At 42.8% G+C, this 16,706-nt stretch overlaps 1 protein-coding gene across 1 annotated transcript in view; it reads right to left on the minus strand.

Annotated features, from left to right (window-relative positions):
- Positions 1 to 16,706, minus strand: part of tafa5l (TAFA chemokine like family member 5, like) — a 51,058-nt gene that overhangs the window by 8,220 nt on the left and 26,132 nt on the right. Inside the window, exon 5 of the mRNA XM_048242328.1 lies at positions 237 to 285. Within this exon, the coding sequence (XP_048098285.1) occupies positions 262 to 285 (24 nt within the window). The 3' untranslated portion in view covers positions 237 to 261. The remainder of the gene's footprint in view (positions 1 to 236; positions 286 to 16,706) is intronic.

Genomic DNA, 16,706 nt, shown 5'->3' on the forward strand with positions numbered 1-16,706 from the left:
CGTCTCCCTCCCTCCCTCTCTTTCTCTCTCTCCCTCTCTCTCTCTCTCGCTCGCTACCACGTTTACATCACTGCTCTCTCTTCAGTTACCCAGCAGGAACGGAGAGCAGCCTGCAGGCTCATCCGTCAGCATATGAGGGGGGGTGGGGGTGGGTGGAGAGACAGAGAAAGGTACAGGAGAGAGAAGGGGAAAAAATCATCATCTCTTATCACTTATTAAGGCAGAAGCACACTCACCTCCCTGTAGTTTCCGAGGATTCTCTTAAGATGGCTCCTTAGGCAAAGGCTGCGGGAGAGATTCAAAAATTCGTCAGCGTTAGACGTGAAACATGTTGTGTGGTGGTGTCTGGGGAGAACAAAATGCCCTATAACTCTGTTGATCACCGGCCTGCAGCTTGGCTGAGATCCCCAGCACTAATGAGCTTTTAACATGTGGCAGTTCTGACACACGTCTCCAAAGTTAATGAAAAGGATTATCAGCACTTCCTTTATTAACTCTCTTCTCTGGCTGTTCATTTGTGGCTTTGAGATGTCAATATCCTCACTACCAGCCGAAATTAACACCTTTCATTTGGAAGAGATTACTGACTACTGACACCGTGTCTTTGTCAGGCTTACAAACGATTTTGCATTTTTTTTATTATAAAAACAAAAAGAAGAAATCAGTGATGATACATCTGGTCTCGGATTCCCACCAACTCTGCAGGGCTCCCAAAAATATAAAATATTACTACTTATATTATTACTACTTATATATTTTGGTGTCAAAAGTGGTTTGCACCAAAATGGATTCATAAGACATGCATAATACATGAAACATGATGGGCTTGGCTTAATATAAACAAATGTTGTGCTGTGCTCCCCAAATAGGCTTTGAGATGTAATGTCATGTACTCTGTGTGTGTGTGTGTGTGTGTGTGTGTGTGTTAGGGTCTGTCTTTATGGAGGGGGTTGTGTGTGATATGGTAGATGCATGATTGTGTGAGGGGGTGTTTGTGAATGAGGGGTGTTTGTTTTGTGGAGGAGGAACACATTTGTGTGTGTGTGTGTATGTGTGTAAGGGGGTATCATGGAGGAAGGCGTGTGTGTGTGTGTGTGTGTAGAGAGAGAGAGAGAGAGAGAGAGAGAGAGAGAGAACACACATCCCCATTGCCATTCCCAGCAGTCTGTTCTCTGGCCCTGAAGCAGTGCTAGGCTGTGTTGAGTTGAGCTGAGTTGAGCTGGTGCTCTGTATTCTGCTGCCCTCGCCGCTGTCTGTCCGAGTGCTGCGCCTGCTATCTGAACAGCACTCCACAGCAGCCCGCTGATCTATGGCTCCTCTCCTCCAACATGTCATCTAAATGCTAAGTACTCGCGCTGCATCGTTAAATCAAAACAAAAAAAAGGAAGACGACGACCGGAGGAAAGAAAGAAAAAGGAGAGACAGAGAGATCGAGCGAGAGAGCGAGACAGAGAGAGGGAGAGAGAGAGCGTGCGAGACAGAGAGAGGGAGAGAGAGAGCGTGCGAGACAGAGAGATCGAGCGAGCGAGCGTGCGAGACAGAGAGAGGGAGAGAGAGAGGGAGAAAAAGAGAAAGAGAGGGAGAGAAAGCCTATAAGCAAACAATGGAATCTGCCAAGCAGGCCTGAGGTTTCTGATTTGATTTTAGTCCACCAACCCCCCACCCCCCTGGCTCCCTCCTCTCCTGGAATCTCTAGAACATTCTTCAGCTCCAGCGTGTGAGTGGAATCCTGAGAGGCTTTCCCCTTACATAAACAGAGAAAGAGAAAAGTAGATTTTGGTGCGTCAGACATTTGGCTTTTTATCCTCCTTTATTTCCTTCTTTTTTCTTCATTTCTCTTCCCCTCTCCTTCTCTCCCTCTTAAGAAAAATGCTTTGGCAAAAGGCACCCTGGCTCCGACTATACTGGGGAGCCCTCCAACAATAGAGTCCTTTTTTCTCTGTGCCTCTCTGGATATTGATTGGGTGACACTAAGTCGGGCCGAAAGTGCTGAAGCTGCAGTTGTGGGAAGCACTATTAACCGCTCCCGCTAATTAAAAGGCTAACAAGGTGAGGCTAGCCTCCCGAGAGCCGCGACGCTGGAGATGGATTGAGGAGACGCATGGAGATGCATCTGTGCCCGACCTGGCCGCGCTAAAACCCCATCCCTTTGGCTTTCAGGGACGACAAAAGGCTAAGCTGCGCTTATGCAATATTAATACTTGGGGCCAAAAGATTTCCACTGTAAAACATGGCGAAGCAGATAACAAGGGAAAGGCTAAGTACCATAACACCTGCGCTCAGGAGTGTTGGACCTGGTAAGGCTGCGCCAAAGGTAATGTTAATGTTAAGTATTGACACTAAATTAGCACATAATTAAGCCCATTCCTGTCGGGTGTTTTGCCTCATCAGGTGTCCAGGCAACATGGATGTAGTCATAAAATAATAATGATGACATCATAGAATATGGAAATATAGGTAATATATTATTAGGTCATTAGGTATAAGATATGTTGCTTGGATATTGAGCGGCGGCATTGAGAATCACAAACACAGAAAAAAAAGCTCTACATCTAAACAAATAAGCACCTCGCAGTGCACCATATTCCGATCGACAGGATGCAACAAACTGATATGAAGAATGCTCTAGAATCTTCTCTGCCATAAAGGACACGATTATTGACTGCCCTTCAGAAGGGTTCACATACAGTACAGGACATACTCCCGATGACGCCACCTGAGCTGAGCTCTATCACCATGGTGACCGCACACACATTTCACACCGCCACCACCTTAAAAAAAGAATCAAAACACATGTCACTCACTCAACCCAGCGTGTGCACTGTGCACGCCCAGGTAGCGTGCCACACAGCACATGCATACGGGCACTCTCCCAAATGAACTCCTTCAGCCGCTTTATCATTTGGAGATTGATTTGCGGCGTGCCAAGGGCTGCCCGCGCTGCCAGCCTTACCATGTCAGGAGTCAGAGTCATAAAGACGGCCAAACAAGGCCGAGCACATTTTGATAGAGTACAGTTTCTCTGTTACAGTCCCCGAGTGATGAACGCAGTAGTCGAGAGAGAGAGAGAGAGAGAGAGAGAGAGAGAGAGAGAGAGAGAGAGAGAGAGAGAGGGGAGGGAGGGAGGGATCAAGGGAGGGAGAGAGGGAGAAAACACACAGGAGAAAAACAGTGTAAGAAAGACAGGCAATCCTGAGGAAAGGGAAATAGGGAGATGAGAAATGACTAAGGGAGATGAGGACACAAGAGGAGAGAGAGGCTGATAAACAAATACAAGCAGTGTGAGTTAGATAGAAATAAACAGATAGAATGAAGCAGGAGATGGATAGAGGAAACGAGGGAGAGACAGAAAGAGGAAAAGGATGAGGGTGAAAGAGAGACAGATAGCCATTGTGCTGGAGTAACACTGACCATCTTGTCTGGCACAAAGCCTACATAGACGGCCTGGGTTGATCATTTAGCATATTAATATTTAGCTCTGAGATAAACAGCACTACAAACACTGATGGGAAAAATGCAAAAATAACATACGTGTCCATAAAATATTTACTGCATTTGTGTCTGCATGAGACAGACAGAGTGTGAGAGAGAGAGAGAGAACATAATGCTTCAGAAGCAGCAAGCGCACCCTCTCCATATGAAAGCTTGACATGCGGCGAGCGTTTCACACTGTATTCCCAGCGCTCCGCTTAAATCCCAGCATGAGGACGGCCTTACTGGAGAATAATATGATACATCCTCTGATCCTGCTCTGAAACAATCGCTTCAGACAACTAAAGAGAGCAGAGGGAGAGAGAGAGAGAGAGAGAGAGAGAGAGTTTCCACTGAAAATACCCCCCCTGCACACACAACACCCCCCACCTCCCCTCCCCATCCCCATCCCTGCCCGCCCTCCCAATACGACGAAAATGAAAATGGCAGTTCAAAGAAAGGCGACGGAAGGCCTTCAGAATGCGACGCAGGCTAAATGCAGTCTAAAGTGACAGGGGAGGGAGCAGTGCTTCCGCGCTCTGCTTCTGACAGACCAGACACGGGGGCTAAAAGTCAGAGGCACACAGAACGGTGGGGGAGAAGAAAAAAAGAAAAGAGAAAAAAGGGAAAGAACAGGGGGAAAGAGAGCAAGTGGCAGCGGAGAGCAGGGAGATGAACTCGCCCCTTCTTGCCTCGTAGCGAGGCCTGTGGCCTCCAAGGACTAGGTAGACAAACAGCCTGATGAAAAGCTCATGATTTTTTATTTTGTCCAAAAAAGAAACCCCTCTCTTCGCCCCACCACCCACCCCCCTGCTATGCATATCAAGGGCACTACTGCCATCAGTCAGGGGAGAAGAACAAACCTTACAGTTTAATTGTGGAGAAAGGACAACATCCATCTTTCGCCCTCTCATCCATCTCTATGAAGGCCCAGCCCATTAGAGCATGCACATTACTCAAACATGTTGCAAAGCTCCAATCCATAACCTATCACATGCATGGCGACACACTAACAATGACCAGAGACACCCCATTCACAATGCTCTGAATGTAGATGGAGATTGGGTTTAGGGGGAGGTGGAAATGTTTCAGCCTACACACAGAGAAGGAGACAAATAGCCTCCCCCAAATATACTTAACCTCTAAATCCTTCAATCTTTATAGAAATGTAACACACACACACACACACACACACACACACACACACACACACACACACATTCACACACTTATTGTCATGGAATATTACTACTATAAACCATTTTTCACACGCACATGCTGATACACACACACACACACACACACACACACGTGCACTGATGCACATGGTGATGCACACGCACATGCTGACACACACACACACACACACACACACACACACACACACACATGTGCACTGATGCACATGGTGATGCACACTCACACACACACTGATACACACACACACACACACACACATGTATGCTGATACATAAACACACACACACATTCACACACTTATTGTCATGGCATATTACTACTATAAACCTATACATTTTTCACAGTCTGATCCCAATGTAACAAGTCACTCCAAGCATGGGTTTAGTCATATGTGGCTAAAGTCATGGGTCACCAAGCATCCTCTATTAACATGGAGCATGCTCAACAGACCATGGGAGTGCAGCGGACCAACAGCAAGCATTAAGGCATCATGCAGAAGACCTTACAAAAAAAGCTACAAGCTGAACAAAGCTATTTCAGGTTCACAGTGTCATATGGCTTTTTTGTAACTGCATGTACAGCACACAGTTATTTATGGCAGGAAACTGCATAAGGTGCTTTAGTGAATTTTTTTTTTTTATTTGCCAATTTATTCAACAACAGCAAGTATTGATACTAGTTTCCAAATCTTGTTTGATTCAATGTTTGTCATGCTGTCATGATGTTCCTGACATAGCTAATAGATAGGAAGAGAGACTCGTCAGTACCCTACAGCTCATTCTGTCATATATCAGGGTACTGCAGGTTGTCTGCATCAGAATCATATGCTAATTAGGGCTCCATGAACCACAGCATCTGTAACATGTGGCATAAACAAATCATAAAGACATGTAAATGAGACACATCGCTTTTTATGTCTGTCTATTATGGTCTCGTAAGAATGTATGCCAGAGGCCAGGACTTTTGTTCTGCCATTGACTTATTTCTGCAGAAATCTGAAATCCTATTTAATTAACCTATATGTTGAGAAGTCCTGTCTCCTTACAAAAACGTATAAAAATGATTGTGTCTTAGAGTTGTCCAGAACAATCGTTATGTTATGTAACATAATATATAATGTAAAATCGTATCATCATATAGTACATTTACATACCATAACATGTTTTGTATACCACATTAAACCTTATATTCGTTTCAGGGCTGTTATCCTTTTTATTGTTCTGAGAATCTCCAAGCTACAATCTCTCAACAGTGCTTTGAAACTAATAGTCATGTTATGTTAGACTCATGCCAAGACCATCATCCCAGACCAAACAAATCAGCTAAGCTGAACATTATTTGTTTGGTTAAAACAGTTATGGTAACTGGAATCTGTGTTTCTAAGTAGTGTATTGTTTTCTGGTACTTTCTAGGCACATGCGGGTCAGACTTCCTTTAGGGAGGCTTTCCTCTACAGACCACAAATTAACCAATGGGCCTTTCAAACAGCCAAACTGATGTTGCCATTAGCTACCATTTACCTAAAATTTTCTGGTTGACAGGCAGATATCACACTAGGAGCACTAACGATGACAAGTGAAATAAGGGCCTCATTTAACCTCATTACCTCCTGCACCTGTGTTCTTCAATTTGCCATCACCATTTTACCTGGGCACTGCCGTCAGCCTGGGATGCTTCACACTGTCATCATATGCCAGCAGCAGTCAGGGCAAACGGACGCGGTGCCATGCAGGCTGCTCCCCCTGCCATCATGTGTATGCCTTATGCAAAGCTCCGAGACCAATTCCAGAAAAAAACATTTTGTTGCGTTTTGTCAGGTTAACATGATGGGTCTATTTGTTTTACTGAGTCATACACAAAGCCATTGGTTCGCTGACACAGTGGGCCATGATTTCAATGATGAATGAAGTCAGGCAATGAGCAGAGTGTCTCGTATATGATCTAAAGCTATTTTGTGCTGTCAAAAACAAGTATACCTCACACTGGAGGATATATTTTTGCTGACCTTATTTGCGTGAACAACACGTTTTGCAGTTTGCTTCTTCAGGTTCACGTTCACAGTCAATCTGACACCCGCAGGTGAAATAGGTGGTAACATCATCACATGACCGCACCAGACCCAGTGAGAGTACTCCACACTCTAACACAACTGACCCACAAAACCAAAGATTACAATAAATGTCGTCAATCAACATCAATATCCTGCATATTTTAGCCTGCATATACATATAGAAAGGCTATGTCATTTCCAAAAATCTTAAGCTTATCTGCATCCAAAAATATACATTGCATGTACAAAAATACAATAGATTTTCATTTAGGCCATTTAGTTCAGGCAAATTCAAATTAATTTCAAAAGAAACTTGTAATACAAAAAGTTACTTTTCATGTATACTTTCACTATGTAAAGTTTTATTGTGGTAGGAGTAAAAGAAACAATTAAGCCTATTTGGTTGTATTTTGGGCATATTCGATTAGTGTATAGCTCATTTGCATATTACAATTCATTTTCTAAGAAACTTGTAAAACAAACATTTTTACTTTTCATGGGTACTTTAATTGTGTAAAGTTTCATTTTGATAGGAGTAAAGGAATAAAATAGCCCAATTGGGGTGTGTTGTTGCCTGGTCTTATTGGCACACATCTTGGATGGATGAGAATTTAACATATTTCCTCAACTAGGATTTCTTAGGACTTTTAGTATGTTGTCCTGTGGACACCTCATAGAAATGATCTAAGCTGCAAAAAATTATTTTACAATTAGTCTGTCGTAAAACGCTACTTTGCCTGGACTAATTACCCATATCAACCCCCAACAATTAATTTACATAGAAAAATATACTCTATACAAAAATATACTCTATTTACGAAAATATACTCTATATATACACCTTATCCTAAAAATACACTTAGATCAAGTAGGCCTACCTCATTCAGACCATATGGTTTGGCTGCAACATTAGTTTTTATGAACAACTACCACAGACCCCAGTTGAGAAATACATGAACATGGGATGCATTGCTACTTAAAGGCACACTATGCAGGTTTTTTAGCTTAATATGCAAGTTTTTTCGCTTAATTTACCTTCCTTTAACTCATAGAGTGCCTTCCTTCCCATGCGTTGAGTGCCAAAAACGTAATGTTACGTTTTTAGCCTTTTTTTTTAAATTACGAAACTAGACACTCTAACACACCTTACATGTATATGTGATTTTGGGAACTCTGTGATGAATAGAAATGAAATATATGACGATCGAAAACTCATGAAAACGCACAATCTGGACATTTTATCTGGACATTTTATCATAACTCGGTTGCCGCTTTGGGTCGAATCAGTGACGCATGCACTTTATAATTTATGAAAGACGTTACATCTCCATTTCTAAAAAAAAACAGCGATTTTGATGAAAACTAGCCACTGTTTAGCTTGGGATTTCTCAAGAACAGAGGCGTGTAGACACAATAGCTATAACACAGAATATGCTGTGGCTGTACAAAAATCATCAACAATGGTCTAGATTGCTGGCACTCTAGGACAAAGCTTCCGAAAACAGCTTGGCATTCAATGAGTTAACAGCTTCAGAGTCATTGGAATGGTTATATGACTTTTTTCGGGTCGAATGGTGGCCGTCTCGCTTCCCCCTAGCGCCTGTGAGTGTCAGGAAATATAACGAGTGTAACGAATTGCTTTACTGCATTCAAATACACATACACGCCAGGCACCGGCTAGAAAAAGGTAGCGATGGAGTTTCTCAGACATACGTCATGACAAAGCCAGCGAAAAAGAAGAAAAAAACGAGAAAACAGTAAGGAAATTGCCAATACTGCATAGTTTACCTTTAATGCTCTGGAAAATAAATGGTTAGCAAAAAGTCAATATGAATTCTTAAAAACTGAACATCCGGTCACTCCTGTCTTACTTGCTACCGAAAATCCATAAAAAAATAGAAAATCCCCCAGGGAGACCTATAGTAGCAAGTAAAGATTCTCTGTCTGAACACCTGTCCCAATTTGTGTCTTTTGTCTTAAGGTAATAGTACAAACTCTAGGAAAAGTGAAGATCCGCACACTGGAGAGCTCCCATTTAAATATTTTTTTATTGGTAACGTTTCAAGCCCTTACAGCCCTTCCTCAGGCTTCCCTACAAACTCTTCCTTCTTACATTGCTGATACCAGAGATGCTTTTGTAAGGGTCCGTTCCTGTAACCTGACCCTAGCCAGATGAATTTCGCTCCGCCTAGCTCCACTCATCCATCTGGAACCGATCCATTGAAGTGTTGCTTCAGAAGGCTGGGCCTAATCAAAAAATGCTTGCATATGATTGAATAATCCACTTGTCCGTTATCTATTGACGTGCTACTTCAACCACTTACATCGAAGCCAACCCGTGACGCTAATAACAGTCTCACAGTCGCTTCTATGCTATGTCACATCTATGAAACTCCCGCCCTGCGTCCTGATTGGCTGTACCATAAAATCGGTTGCAGAAATCTTTCTCTCAATGGAAGAGGTCCCAGATGGATGTGAGTGAAGCTAGGCGGAGCTAAGCGGAACAAAATTCATCTGGCTAGGGTCAGGTTACCGTTCCTGGGGGGTATTCCAAGTACGTGGTTTAGTGATAAACCTGGGTAAGTTAACTCAGAGTAAAGTGGTAAACCTCCTACAACAAGAGCCCTATGGTATTGTTTTGTTGGGAGAATGAAGCCATACAGCTCTTCTATTAGAGGTTTACCACCTACTCTGAGTTAACTAACCCAGGTTTGTCACTAAACCACTTCGAATACCCCCTGTTCTGGGGCCTGTACTACGAAGGGCTTAACCTACCCAGATGTAACCCAGGGTTACTTTGTTAAACCAGGTTTGACAAAACCTGGTTATCTTAAGTGGTGTTAATCGGTATTTTCTGCCGCTGATTATGAAGTTGATTTGTTGAGCGGGGGTTAACCTGTGGCGTTCACATAGGGCGGGTTGCAGCATAAGTCACCACTTTCAATGATGACGCGATCACCTTATTTTACGGATGAGGGAATGCACAATTATTATGACAAGTTATGAGGAATTAAAACCCACTCTCGACAAAAATCAAATACGTCGGCGGTGAGCAAAAGCAAGGCTGTTGGCAACGTATTACAGATCGGGTAGCCTAAATGCCTAAAAGTAAAGTTTTATTCCACATGTTCTTCAAATATGTGTTACGGAGGATTAGTAGCTTTACGGAATGTCTGAAATTAGTTGAAATAATTAAATAGCCTAATTTGAGTTCATAGAAAGGCCTACAGATGCAACCCAATTCAGAAGTGGGCATATAGATTACTGTAATAAGGATAATTGAATGTTTAAGTAGCCCCCATTGACTGATTTAGTGTATGCCTAATCCTGTGAACATTTCAGATGCAACACCATTGCCAAACACACATGGCAGCAGGTGAAAATGAAACACAAAAACATTATTCAGAATAGTAGGTTTATATAGTTATAGCTTGCATTAATATTTCTTAATTATGAAAACATGTAGCCTTTATGTGCAGGGTACAGTAATATGACATTCAATTCAACAAGTTTGTTAAAATGGTGATTTTTATTTATTAGGCCTACTGTAGGCTATGTCCGATTTATTGTAGGCTATTCTTGCTCAGATGTTCAGCATACTGTAGGCCTATGTCCGATTTATTTTTCGGACATACAGTATTCTTGCATCACCGATTGAATACATGAATGTCCACGTCACGGGCATTGGTATGAGACGCCTTCCTAGATCATCTGACAAAGATAACGAATTCCCTCGGCTGACAATCTATATCTTCATAGAAAATATCGTCCGTAGGCTATATATATATTTTCTGGCGCCTCTAAAACCCTAAGCCCTCAGAAGAGAGTCCCTCACGATTTGCGCTCCAATGTCGTATGGATCATCCAGGCGCCGACATGTCTCGGGAGAAATTGTTAGTGGAGGGTGGTACTTATAAAGGGTGTGGTTAACGGAAACCTCGGGTTAACCAAGAACATAACCTGGTCGGAGCAGGTTTGAGATTCAGCGTAAATTGCCATGGCAGCATACCTCGGTTAAAACCTATCCACCTTCGTAGTATGGGTTAATCGGAAGTTACGCCACACGGATCAAGTTACTCTCGGTTACCCAGATAAGCCAGAAACCCCGCTTCGTAGTACAGGCCCCTGTTTTCCCTGTTTAGTGTTTTTCCATCATGTCTGCTCCTCTTGTTTACTTCCTGTTCCATGTGTTCCTTTGTTTGTTTTGTCATGCATCTGTTTCCTATGCCTGTGTCTCCGCCCCTCACCTGATTCTCATTAGTCTGTTAGTTTAATTATGGTCTCCACCTGTCTCTTGTTCCTTGTTCACCTGTGCCCTGTGTATTTAAACCCTCTGTCTCCCCTCAGTCTTCGTCGGTTATTAGTTGTTTTGTGTAGTGTTACACGCGGTTAGTTCAGGGGGGTATTCCAAGTACATGGTTTAGTGACAAACCTGAGTAAGTTAACTCAGAGTAAGAGGTAAACCTCCTAATGGAAGAGCTATATGGCTTCATTCTCCTGACTAAACAATGCCATAGGGCTCTTGTTGTAGGAGGTTTAGCACTTACTCTGAGTTAACTTACCCAGGTTTTTCACTAAACCATGTACTTGGAATACCCCCCTGGTCTCATTAAAGATTCCTGGTTTCCCAAGGTTACCTCATCTCGTCTTGTCTTGACTTGCGCTTCGGTCCAGCTCTCCCCAACTAACCGTGACAGTTTTGAAGTTGCTGGATGATTTATATATACCAGAAAAGTCTTTCCTTGTAACTTTTGGTCATGAGGGTGGATTGGAGGCCATGAATTTTTACCTTACAACAACCCATTTAAAGACAATATCCTGTTTTTTAAGCAATTTATTTGCTTAACATTGACATTTTGGTAATATTTGTGGTTTCTGAGGAACAATTGTTGAACTTTAATGATCATATCAATGGTACTCATCCATCTTTCTGCTTCACTATGGAGCATAGTTGTGACAAAATACATTTTCTTGACCTACAGATGCAAACAGGAAATTAGAGACATCGCTCTTTAGAAAGAGTACTGATAGGAATACTATCTTGCATGCATCAAGTTACCATCCTGACCATACCATTAAACACATTCCATATGGACAGTTTATAAGATTGAAAAGAATATGCAGTGACGAAAATGATTACGAAATTAAAGTCAAAGAAATGTCCCAACGCTTCATTCAAAGAGGATATGATCAGACCCTCATCGACCAAACGATACGACACGAAGACAGGTAACCTTCGTGTCGGAATATTGTACAGCTTCCAAACAGATTAAACAAATTGTAAACACACATTGGGAAGTTTTAAAATGTGACCCCAGCCTTAGTCACCTGTCCTCTTTAAAACCTCGCTTCTGTTTTAAAAGAGGCAAAAACATTAAAGACATGGTGGTCAGCTCGACATTTCAGAAATCCCCTAAGAAGAATTGGCTTGCCCAACAGGTATATGGCAATTATAGATGTGGGAAATGTTCAAATACATTTGACACAAAATCTTTTAGCCACCCCACATTCTGGCAAGAAATATGAAATTAAAGATTTTACTAATTGCCTCTCAACTCGTGATCTATATGTTAAAGGAAAATTCCAGTATTTAGCAGTCCCTTTGAGTCCCTTTTCTGGTTTGTTTTGGATGAACTAGAGTGGTGGACACCGAAAGTTTGACGATTGGTCCTGTCTCGACTTTTCTGACTTGTTTTGAATCGCCTTTACTGCTTCAGAGTGGCTACCTACAGGAATGCACAAACATGCCGTTAAAACAACCCTTAACGTTCATTTTCAAAACTGTGCAACTCACCGAGTGGTTAGTGGTATTCGTTGATTATTAAAATCAAATATATCGGCGCAATGTATGATTTCCAGCTGTCTTATTTGCTAATGTGGAACTATTTTTTCAGACACCTCACAACCGCATATAAACTTCCGCTCAATATTTGAGCCTGAAGCATAGACAGTAAAAGAAGGTCTCGCAGAAAGACTACAACCAAATGTAAACAGCCCCCGTTTCCGTTTCCAGTGGCGCAGTAATATCAACGTGCAATGAGTCTTCCAACAGAAATCAATGGGATTTTACAAAATGCCAAATAAAACACTACAGAAACTGTGTAACACCACTAACCACTCGGTGAGTTGCACAGTTTTGAAAACCAACGTTAAGGGTTGTTTTAGGACATGTTTGTGCATGCCTGTAGGCAAGTCGAAGATTCAAAACGAGTCAGAAAAGTCGAGACAGGATCAATCATCAAAATTTCGGTGTCCACCACTCTAGTTCATCCAAAACAAACCAGAAAAGGGACTCAAAGTGCTATACCGGAATTTTCCTTTAAAATGTCCTTTTGGACTAATGTACATAGGCCAAACAAAACGCAATTTAAAATTAAGAATTTCGGAACATAAAGCAGCAATCAGAAATGGTAACTTTGATTATGCAATCGCAAGGCATTACAGAGATAAGAATCATGGACCAGCCACTACCCTCAAATGTATAGGTATTGAGAGGATCAAACCCCAACCATGAGAATGTAATTTAATCAAACAACCTTTGCAGAGAGAGGCCTTTTGGATACATGAACTCAACACAGTAGAACCATATGGTCTGAATGAGATACTTGATTTCTTGGGATAAGATGTGTACCGGTATCTGGAGTATATTTTTGTAAATAGAGTATATTTTTGAGTATGTTTTTCTATGTAAATGAATTGTTGGGTTGATATGGGTAATGGACTAAATGAAAATCTATTTTATTTTTGTACATGCAATATATATTTTTGGATGCAAATAAGCTTAGGATTTTTGGAAATGACATAGCCTTCCATTATGTATATGCAGGCTAAAATATGCAGGATATTGATGTTGATGTTAAGGGCGCTTAATCATGCCCTTGCCTGGAATTACTTTAAATATACGATAAGTGTATGGAAATGGTTTGAACCATAGTGATGAAAACAATACTCTTTTTGCTTTGTTGCTTCTTTTCTACTAAATAATTTTGCTGCTATAACAGGAAGTTTAAAAAAGGCCAAAATATATGAAGTCGTAAAACAGCCCAGCAGAGAGGAGAGCAGAGAATAGGAGATGAGAGCAGAATAGAGGAGAACTGAGGAGAAGAGAGGAGAAGAGAACAGAGGAGAAGAGAGCAGAAGAGAGGAGAGGAGAAGAGAGGAGAGGAGAAGAGAGGAGAGGAGAGGAGAACAGAGGAGAACAGAGGAAAAGAGAGGAGAAGAGAGGAGAAGAGAGGAGAGGAGAACAGAGGAGAGAAGAGGAGAAGAGAGGAGAGGAGAACAGAGGAGAAGAGAGGAGAAGAGAGGAGAAGAGGAGAAGAGAGGAGAAGAGAGGAGAGGAGAGGAGAAGAGAGGAGAGGAGAACAGAGGAGAAGAGAGGAGAACAGAGGAGAGGAGAACAGAGAAGAAGAGAGGAGAACAGAGGAGAATAGAGGAGAAGAGAGGAGAGGAGAACAGAGAAGAAGAGAATAGAAGGAGAGGAGATCAGAGGAGAGGAGAGCAGAGGAGAGGAGATGAGAGGAGATGATAGGAAAGGTAAGGAGATGAGAACAGAGGGGAGGAGAGGAGAGGAGGGCAGAGGAGAGTGAAGGAGACAGAGAGCCTTCTGCCTGCCTGCTTAATGGAGTTGAAGTCCAGCACTTGCTTTGGGGGCACTGAGGCAAACTGAGGCGACTGACAGACTTAACACTTGAGCAGCACTTGCACGACCACTGGACTGATACACACACACACACACACACACACACACACACACACAGACAACAGAGAAGTCCAGACTTCAGTGACAGCGTGGGAGTACTCAGCAACCATGTCTTCTTATTTTCTCTTCTTTGTGTGTGTGTGTGTGTGTGTGTGTGTGTGTGTGTGCACGTGTGTGTGTGTATGTGTGCATTGTGCAAGTAAATGAATACTAAACAGCGCGGGACAGCCAAAATACACAATCTAATTGGATTTTGAGATAATAATTGGATTCGAAGAAACTCTTTGAATTAGTTTGACCCAGCAAGCTAAAATAATGCAGACGCAGTGATGTGTCTGGCTGTGCCTGGCTTGGAATGATGTCTGAAGTTCAGCTGGCTTGTTTCTAGGCCTTTGCTCTCTCTCGCCACTACTTCACATCCCTAAATGAACAGATAAGGACTCAACCACGGGACTTAAAGCCATGGTGTTTTTTTTAATTTTTTATATAATGTTCACGTTTCATTGCTCTCTAATGTGAGGCCAAGCAAAAAGTCAATGTATCTCATTAGAAAGGAGGACAGAGCTTCATTTAAAAAAGCTTTTGGTCCAAAGAGGGACAGATAGAGGGGGAGAGGAAAGGAGGGAAAGAGAGAGAGAGAGAGAAAATAAAATCAGACGACCTCCAGAGCCAAATTCGTTTGGCTTAATAAAAAGATTCAACAAAAGAAAGAAGGGGAGGGAGAGAGGGAGGGAAGGAGAGAGGGAGGGAGGGAGAGAAAAGGGGAGGGAGAGAGGGAGGGAAGGAGAGAGGGAGGGAGGGAGAGAAAAGGGGAGGGAGAGAGGGAGGGAAGGAGAGAGGGAGGGAGGGAGAGAAAAGGGGAGGGAGGCAAAAAGAAAAGAGAGGTTGGAAAGGGTATTGACACTCCAAAGGATTGCCAATTCTCAGATATTTAGTCCCGTCTAACATGCTGGCCGAGAGCAAACACTATCGTACGTGAGCTGAAACCGGCGTGTGCGAGAGAGAGAGCAGCGGGAGGTGCTTCTTCTTCAGACGGCAGGCAATACTCGGCGACCCGTCTGATCACCCTGTCTCCTGTTCCTCGTCTCCGAGGAGCTCACAGATAAAAGGCCTAACGGAGATGATTCCTGCAATTTCGCCACACACACACACACACACACACACACACACACACACACACACACACACACACACACACACACACACACATCCAGGCGCTACTCCACTACACTATACAGCACTTCTACCAGTGGCTGTGCTCTGACAGAAGCACATTAGGACTCTCGCTGTCCTTCCCCACAAGCGAGTGAGACGGAGAAGAAAACAAGAGTGTGAATGAGAGAGTGAGAGAGAGGCAGTGATAGTGATAACATGAGAAGTGAGGGAGAGAGAGCGAGAAAGAGGCAGTGATAGTGATAACATGAGAAGTGAGGGAGAGAGAGCGAGAAAGAGGCAGTGATAGTGATAACATGAGAAGTGAGGGAGAGAGAGTGAGAGAGAGGCAGTGATAGTGATAACATGAGAAGTGAGGGAGAGAGAGTGAGAGAGAGGCAGTGATAGTGATAACATGAGAAGTGAGGGAGAGAGAGTGAGAAAGAGGCAGTGATAGTGATAACATGAGAGGGAAGAGGAGGGAGAGAGTAGTGAGGGAGAGAGAGCGAAAGAGGTGATAGTGATAACATGAGAAGTGAGGGGAGAGAGTGAGAAAGAGGCAGGATAGTGATGATGAGAAGTGAGGGAGAGAGAGTGAGAGAGGCAGTGATAGTGATAACATGAGAAGAGAGGTGAGAAAGAGGTAAGTGCAGATAACATGAAAGAGGAGAGTGAGAGAGAGGATAGTGATAACATGAGAAGGTAAGGATAGGATACGAGGGAGGGAGAGAGTGAGAGAGAGGCAGTGATAGTGATAACATGAGAAGTGAGGGAGAGAGAGTGAGAGAGAGGCAGTGATAGTGATAACATGAGAAGTGAGGGAGAGAGAGTGAGAGAGAGAAAGAGAACATGGAAAGAAAGAAAAGAAAGACACAAAGAGTGGACAGTCATGCTTTTCAACCGGCACTATAGTCCGTCATTGCCACCCTGAATGATTTTCTTTCCCTTTTTGCTTTTGTACAAAATCACCTTCAGGATAAGAACACTGAGAAGCTCTCAGTGAATGGCATACAGGCCAGCCAGGTCCTTTTACCTAGGAGGAGAAAGGAACAAAACGCATGACTAAATGACAGCTAACATAATGACACTTCATCATGCAATCAAAAGCATGGGCGGATTATGAACTTTCGGGCC

This window comes from Alosa alosa, chromosome 4 (genome assembly GCF_017589495.1).
Source record: "Alosa alosa isolate M-15738 ecotype Scorff River chromosome 4, AALO_Geno_1.1, whole genome shotgun sequence".
NCBI lineage: Eukaryota > Metazoa > Chordata > Actinopteri > Clupeiformes > Clupeidae > Alosa > Alosa alosa.